Genomic DNA, 8,777 nt, shown 5'->3' on the forward strand with positions numbered 1-8,777 from the left:
GCGTGCTGGTGGCAGTAATAACTTGTGTAACTTTGTGTGATGAAGAGGAGGAGTTGCAAGCTGTTGGATCTTCCACAGAGAAAGGCTGCAGAGGGACAACGCTCTTCTCCAGGTAACCATGAACAACTGTTGTCTTCTAACCACTTCTCCCTCCCTAATGTTCATTCATGAGGTTGCCAACCATGTCGTAGACGGACGCCTTCTGCACGCCATGGGGGAAGCAAGAGCTTTCATTAAGAAATGATGCTGTGGTGATGGAAAATAATAAATAATTAAATATAACTATTGTGTGTATTATTTTACGCAACTATACTAGTCCGCATGTAGCATATTCCAATCTGTTAAAAATGTTCTCCTTAGAGAGACCTGCGTAACATCCGGTTGTTTTTATCACGGAGGATGGCAATTTTTTTTTTTTTATGCAACTTAAAAAAGTATAAAGGCAGCGCCGTCTATTTCTTCTGCTCGTATTCTCTGCCGACCTCACTAAACTTTAGCGCCGCGCTCTCGTCTTTTAAAATGATGATTCCATGCGAATGCAACATAAACACTGCCTCGCTGCTAGCATGGCGCGCTGTCTTCACTTGGAAGATTGCAGAGTGTAACTGGACGCTCAGCTCTGTGACCTCGATGTCATGATCATACGGGGTAAGGTCAGAGGAAGTTCAAGATATTTAGACTATACAGTGTAGTTTTTGTTTGCAGTTTCTTTTGGATAGATGTTTACAAAAGTTCATTTCTCAAATCTCTCGCTCTCTCCGGAGACATCATCTTGTTAGAATATATATATATATATACACACACACACACAAACACATACACGTATAATTAAAGAAGTCATTAATGCAGCTGAGAACACTATTTAGATCAGACTTAGAAACTGGATCACCATAATCTTTTTGTCATCTTGGGGTTCTAGATCTCAAAGGAAAAAAATAAGGATAAAACGAGTCATGTGTTATTGTACCAGATGTTCACGTGTTAATAATAAGTTCACGATTGACAGAAATGCTGGAGAAGCCAGCGAGCCAAGAGAGCCAGCAGACGTGTGGCGAGCGGGGGCCGACGGAGGCCTACAGGATCACTGGGAAGCTGGCGGTTGAATAACGGCCAGAAAAACCTTCATTTTGTTATTTCCTTTTAAAATGTTTGTGACTAGTTCATATACACTGGGGTGGTAACACGCAGGCCGTCTACTATAATGTCACTTTTAAGAATAGCAGTGAAATATATATTTATGATTTAAGGAAAAATGTAACTTATAGGAAGATGCAGTTGAAGCACACCATTCACGAGGAAGCAGATGGCAGAAAAATGTGTTGACACTGTCTATAGTGCATTATTAACATACTCGGTATGTGTTTTAATCTGCGTACATGCATTATGATGTATATGATATTCCTTTATTTGTCCCACAGTGGGGACATTTCAAAAATCACAGCAGCGGTGCACATCAGAGCATCAATGAAAATAAATATACAACAAAATACTAATACTAAATATGCAGGGGGAAAATAAAGTAAAGTGCTGAGGATAGTAAAGTGCCGAGTTTGCCAGGATCTCCAGCGATCTACTGCAGTGTGTTGTGCAGCCTGACAGCAGCAGGAAGGAAGGACTTGTGCTGCCTCTCCCTCAGACACCGGGGAGGAATCAGCCGGTGGCTGAAGGAGCTGTGCAGAGCTGAGTGTCATGCATGGGGTGGGAGGCGTGGTTCATCAGAGACGAGAGCTTTGCCATCATCCTCCCGTCCCCCACCACCTCCACAGTATCCAGAGGACACCCAGCACGCTGCTGGCCTTCTTTAGCAGCTTGTTCAGCCTCTTCCTGTCAGCCGCTGCCATGCTGCTGCTGCTCCAGAAGACCACTCCATCAAAGATGGCTGATGCCACCACAGAGTCCAAGAAGGTCTTCAGCAGGGCTCCCTGCACTCCAAAGGACCTCCGTCTCCTCACAGGAAGAGTCTGCTCTGTCCCTTTTTTATAGTGCATGTGCGTGGTCAGCCCAGTCCAGTTTGTGTTTCAGGCACCCAGGTACTTATAAGATTTCACAATCTCAATGTCCAGTCCCTGGATGCTCACTGGTACCGGAGGAGTGCGTTTACCACGGCGGAAGTCCACCGCTCGGTCTTACTCGAGTTGATGTGGATTTGAGAGATGTTTGTAAGTTTACTGTACAAAAGGCTAAAACAGGGATAAAAAGAAGATGTATTTCTGTTGGAGTCCAATTTTGGACTAATGTTGAAATGGATGTAAGAATGGTGAACTCCGTTTTGGTTTTCAAGAGAATTATTTTATAAATGTGATTAAAAACGTATTTATATGGAAGATGTATGTATGTGTGTATGTGTATATGTATGCATAAGTATATATATGTGTTTGTATGTATATATATATATATATAGTTTTATTTTTTCTTTATTTTACATACATTTTCTGATTTATTTGATATTAATTTAGGATAGGAATATATAAGCATTTTTTTCTTCGACCTACACTACCGTTCAAAAGTTTGGGGTCACTTAGAAATGTCTTTATTTTTCAAAGAAAAGCACTGTTTTTTCAATAAAGATAACATTAATCAAAAATACACACTATACATTGTTAATGTGGTAAATGACTATTCCTTTTTAGTTTAATACAAACTGATGAGGAATTAATCCACTTTCAGGTCAGCTGTGTACCTTTGGGTATGCACTGTACATAGTTGACACACATGCACACACACTAGTGATGGCCATCTCTCTAGTTGTTTATGTCCATGTACTTTATGAGGTGCTGCTTCACTCAAAATAGTATATCTCCGTTAAAATAAAAGCAAACAACCTCTTTTCCCTCTCTCCCTCTGCATGTGCTCTATTCCTAGAACTGTAACTGTGTGGTAAATCTAATTAAACAGGTTCACAGGCTGGTACTCTCTTCTCTAATTGAGTCAGGTATTTATATGGAAACAAACACAGGTGGCGAAGAACCATTTCAATGTGGGACCACCCTGGTGAAAGCTTTTAGTCATCTTATTGGGAAGATGGTGTACATTTTTTTAATTTTTTTAATTTTTATAAATCACTAATGTAACTGTTATTTCAGATCCTGTTAATTCCAATCCAACCAGCAGTTGGATTCACTGTATATACAGTGTATACCGTCTTTAACCCACCTTCTCATTCATTTGCCTGTTTTTCAGATTTTTTTGTCTGCCATATCTGGAGAGGTGGATGAAGATGAAAACAGAAGGAAAGTACAGGAGAGAAAAACTTCTGCATTCTTTTTTAAATCTTGTGTTTGATCCTCCATTGCACCGTTGTGGGATGGGGGGGTGACACGAGAAAGAGCCAGTCAGCGGTCCAGCTGCCGGATGGTTCACTCTGCTCTGCTGGAGCAACCGTCCCGCCCAGAGAGGCTCACGTCCCAACTCCCTCCTCACTCTCTTCTATCTACTACAGCTAGAGAGAACACAGGAAGACAGAAGAAGAACAGCAACTCTCTAACTGTATGATAAGAATATAAAACATTGACACTTTTAAGATTTGTCTGGATCTACGAGGGATGTTTCACTCTCTTTGTCTCCTTTGAAGGTATGTTTCAGAAAAGTCTTTTCTAACCTGTTTAGAGTTTTTTAGAAAAGTTACTTAAAATGCTGCTTTTTAGCTAATTCTACGGTATATTAGGGATTGGATGCCTTGAACCATACGGGCTGCATTGTGATGATGATTGGGGGAAACAAGACCTGCTTATCAAAGCAGTGCTTATAGGTTAACAGAAAACACAAGCTTTCATTTATTAAAGATTACATGAAGATAATCATATTGTTCAGTCTATAACTGTTGGGTTTTACTGACTTAAGGTTTAGGTTAAAGCAAGTTTTAGAAACTTGTTACTTGTTTATTTATATGATCATAGCTCTTACAAGCTGAGGCCATGTGCACATATCTTTTTTTGGATGTGAGCATGACATGTAGAAGATATGGCTGAATCAGAAACAGATAGTGCGTCTGACTTTTTCTGTCCTTTAATGCAGCACTTCGGCGATGTTTTATCGAGTGTCTGTCTGATGATGAACAGTGGAAAGCCCTTCTTTGGCAGGATGTGTTAACAGGAGCTCATCCATCTTTACTATTTATAAGGAAAGGAAATACATTTTTGAGCGTGTGTCAAATAATACCGTAAACAGGGAAATCCATTTGGTGATCGACCTTCTTTTATGTGAAGGACGAAGGTACCAAGTCTGGATTGAATCGGGGGAGAAAAAGTAGGTGGCAAACTTGAAACTGTATTAAAACCTTTCAAATGCTTTTCCTCATTTACATTAAACTCATGTAGATAGATAGATATATACTTTATTAATCCCCAAGGGGAAATTTGTCGGAGCAGTAGCAGCACCAATAAACCAAACACACATGAAAACGAAATAAACAAAATAAAAAGTAAAAAAATAAAAACATAAAAACTGGGATGAAAGATATAGAAGCATACAAAGCAAAATATAAAATAAAATATATATGTATATATACAACATATATGCATACACAATACACAATACTAATGACAATTAAACGTGTATGACCTCAAGGGAAGCAACTTGAAGTACAAAAGAAAGCTGGACGGACCTAACTGAGTATGAAATAAACACAAGAAAAGGATGAGCAAACAAAAACTCTGCTCCTATAGTTCAAAGTCCATGCTTAGCCTTGTAAAGGCTAGTTTCACTAAATGATCAAACCACTAAGGTCAACAGATCCATCTTGATGACGAATGAGCAAACGGCTGATGAAGACCAAGTAACAAGTATGAAAGCCCTAAAAAAATGTGGGGGAATAGTGATGGCTTTGTGAAACTACTGTGCAACTCATTTGAGCGTTGCACCTTAGTTACCGAACACATTTACAGACGCGCTGCAACACATATGCCTTCTTATTAGCTTCAGATGCAAGTTTCTCTCTCCTCACGACTTCCAAGTCAAACCAGAGTTCCTTTAACATTCTTGTTCTATTCTTAGATTATTGTTTAGGTCCATTCCCCATAAACCTCTTGAAAGAGAGCCGCATCTGCACGACTTTAAATTCTCCCCTCTTCAACCGGATGTGTCACAATTTATGTGACTGATTCACGGCAAACGTATATATCTTAACACGTGTGTTAACACGCGTCTTAAATAGCAGCACGCAGTGACGTGGTTCCTATCAATACTGCAGACAAGGTCACTACTTAACTTTGTTGAAAGTGTCACATCCTTTTAGAGCGCGTGTGGAGATGGATTCAGACGTCTCTACAGCGCGAGTGGACGGTGTTTATAAGGCGAGGATCTCTGAAGTCTCTCCCTCTGGAGTAACTCCTGCTGATGTTCACCGCGTTTCATCTCTAGGGGTCATTACTCTTTCTTTTAGTTTTTGGTACGCGTGCGTCTGATCACGAAGGTGAAAAATGTTGAGTTGTTTTAAGCCAATGAGAGCACATTTCATCACTTTAGACCTAAGCTGTTTAAGTCTATTTATAATACAATGCAACGGACTCCAAGATATAAGATTGAAAGCATCTTTTTCTTCCACTTCAACACAATATGGGAGTTCCTTTCATAAGTTTAAACTACTGCTGGTAGATGGTTATAAATAACAGCAGGAACAAACAATCATAACATGCCTTTAAGCTCCAAAGAAATGAGTCTGGGGGATTAATCCAGTTTATACTTTCACAATAACAAAGACACAAATGATATAAAAGTTATTTCATGAATATAATGACTTGTATAACGGTCAATTGAGAAGAGCTAATATTGGCATCAAAGGAATTCAACTCAGTCAACACAACATTGACCTGTATGCAGATGATGTGTTACTATTCTTACCAAACCTTCACATTATTGTTTCTCAGTGGAAACAGGAGCCTCCTCCTCACAGAACACACACCTCTCCATACCTATAGGAACAGAACATGCATCGTTTGTCAAAACAATCTCAACTTCTGAGCTCTTTGGTATGTTGACGTCAGCACTTTGACGGACTTCTCATCCCTGTTGGCTTAAAAGTCAGACATTTATTTTCGTTGTGCACACAACTAAAATATTCAGTTGTCTCTTCTTCTCCTGCCACTCAGAACCCAAACCTGTCATTCACTCATCCTTTCCAACCAATGGAGAGCCTTCTTAGCAACATCAGCTCCACCTCCACCACTGGGCCCCTCTTGCCCCCTGACCCCACTAACTGCAGCGCCTGGGACCAGCGGTGGGGGGCGCCTTACCTGCATAGGTTAGCCCACCTGGATGTGCAGCTGTACCACGACTTCTACGCTGTGTGGGTTTCTCTCATGGTAAGACAAGATACCCGTTAGTCGGAGGAGGGATCATGTTTGTCCACTTTCAGCTGGGATTTGATGAATATCATCACTTTTAAAGATAAATTGTAATATACAACAAACAAGATTTATGAAAGTAATCGAGGTAATAAAATAAATAATACATTAAACAAGGATAATATAACTATTAGTTTAAAGTATAGCAACCGTGGCTAACCGGACGGTATGAAATCCCCTCTTGTATTCAGAGCATTCCATTTCTCCATGCTGCAGGTGTGTAACTGTGTGATGCTGGTGGTCGGTGTGGTCCTCAACAGTCTGGCTCTCTGTGTGTTCTGCGGGGCCTCCACCCAGTCCTCCGCCTCTGTGGTTTACACTATAAACCTGGCTGTGGCGGATCTGCTGGTGGCGCTGTCGCTGCCCGCTCGCATCGCTCTGTACCACAGTGGAGGGAGCTGCGTGGCCTGCTCCTACGTCCACACCTTCAGCTACTTTGTCAACATGTACTGTAGCATCCTGTTTCTGACCAGGTGAGTTCAAGCACTCCGTCATTCAACATTTAAAGTAAAGAAAAGAAAAAAACATCAGCAAAAAACATGTGACCTCTTCTTTTCTCTGTGACTGCTCTTCCTCCCCTCCTGTCTCAGTATCTGCATAGACCGATACTTCGCAGTGGTCCATGCGTCCATTACCCTCCCTCGATGCAGGAGCCCGGCAACAGCCAGGTGTGTCAGCGCCACAGTCTGGTTCATCGCAGTAGTGGTCACCTACTCGTTCCAGGTGAGGACGCATGCACTATGAACACAACACAAGAGATACATACACAGATACACTACCGTTCAAAAGCTTGGGGTCATCCAGACAATTTCGTGTCTTCCATGAAAACTCACTTTTATTCATCAAATGAATTGAAAATTGAGTAGAAAATATAGTCAAGACATTGACAAGGTTAGAAATAATGATTAATATTTGAAGTATTAATTTTGTTCTTCAAACTTCAAGCTCAAAGGAAGGCCAGTTGTACAGCTTATATCACCAGCATAACTGTTTTCAGCTGTGCTAGTATAATTGCACAAGGGTTTTCTAATCAGATATTAGTCTTCTAAGGCGATTAGCAAACACAATGTACCATTAGAACACTGGAGTGATAGTTGATGGAAATGGGCCTCTATACACCTATGGAGATATTTCATTAGAAACCAGACGTTTCCACCTAGAATAGTCATTTACCACATTAACAATGTAGAGAGTGTATTTCTGATTAATGTTATCTTTATTGAAAAAACAGTGCTTTTCTTTGAAAAATAAAGACATTTCTAAGTGACCCCAAACTTTTGAACGGTAGTGTAGATCTTCAAACTGGGGATTAAACTAAAGACATGGTCACCCCGAGAGGAACACAGGAGATCGAGCGCCTTGAGACTTGATGTTGGGATGTCTCTCCTGCTCTCTGCAGAGCTCAGCGTTGGAGCTCAGCTCCTCCTGCGTGCTCCTCCCGGCCCTCTTCTACCTCACCATCCTGGAGTTCCTGCTTCCCCTGTTGGCCGTGGTGGGCTTCACCCTGCGGGCCGCCTGCTTCCTCTCCTCCAGCCACGGCCGGATGCCCCAGCAGAGCAGGAGGAGGAGGGCACGCGCCGTCAGACTGCTGGCCACCGTCCTGGTGGTGTTCACCATCTGCTTCACGCCGTTCCACGTCCGGCAGGTGCTGGTGTACTTCCGGGTCAACGTCAGAGGGGAGGGGCTAGGACAGGAGGCGGGGCACATACTGGCCTACCACGTCACAGTCACCCTGAGCAGCCTGAACAGCTGCCTGGATCCAGTGGTTTACTGCTTTGTGACGGACAGCTTCAAGAAAGAGTGGAGGAAGAGGAGGGGAGCGAGGGAGGGGGACGGGGAGGTGGGGCACACAAGTGGAGGAGAAGGGAATCCGGTGAATAAATGCCCGGGTACGGCCCTGGCGATCGCTCACGGCGTGGCCACACTCACCCTCACAAGCTCAAGCTCTCCCCTCTCTGCTGCCAACATGGCACAATTCCACTTAAAGACAGGTGACCCCCTCCACACCTGTGAGTGTAACAGTCCAGAGACAGAGACTCCCCCAGAGTGATGGACAAACAGATACAGAGAGAGACGAGCTCGTCCTGTTCGAGAGACCACATGCGTCATGAAACTGTGAAAACAATTATCTTGAGACAGGATTAAAAAAATATTGAAAGATCTAGATTTACAGTTCAGTCTGTCAACTCATGTAGAGTGGATTCTAATTATTATTATGAAACTATAGACTAGAGAATGTACAATGCTCACTATATGAGCTACACCTGTGAAATCAAATGCAATCGTAGCCACACATTTCAACACATCTCCATCGTCACATCATGTACTTGATGGCATTAGTTTGTACAGGTTGTAGTGAGAAGTGTTGTACTGCTGAAGTAAAGCAGCTCGCACATCTTTCCTGGTGTTTTTTTGTTTTTTGTAAGTTTTGTATTT

At 42.1% G+C, this 8,777-nt stretch overlaps 1 protein-coding gene across 1 annotated transcript; it reads left to right on the top strand.

Moving 5' to 3' along the window:
• The first annotated feature begins 3,282 nt into the window (after positions 1 to 3,282).
• Positions 3,283 to 8,391, top strand: LOC130197977 (G-protein coupled receptor 20). Its single transcript, XM_056420989.1, has 5 exons — positions 3,283 to 3,571; positions 6,087 to 6,299; positions 6,558 to 6,814; positions 6,932 to 7,064; positions 7,741 to 8,391. Exons 2-5 carry the CDS (start codon positions 6,123 to 6,125, stop codon positions 8,389 to 8,391), a joined length of 1,218 nt encoding a protein of 405 aa, XP_056276964.1. The 5' UTR covers positions 3,283 to 3,571; positions 6,087 to 6,122.
• The last annotated feature ends 386 nt before the right edge of the window (positions 8,392 to 8,777 follow it).

The sequence above is a fragment of the Pseudoliparis swirei genome, chromosome 1, assembly GCF_029220125.1.
Source record: "Pseudoliparis swirei isolate HS2019 ecotype Mariana Trench chromosome 1, NWPU_hadal_v1, whole genome shotgun sequence".
Lineage (NCBI taxonomy): Eukaryota > Metazoa > Chordata > Actinopteri > Perciformes > Liparidae > Pseudoliparis > Pseudoliparis swirei.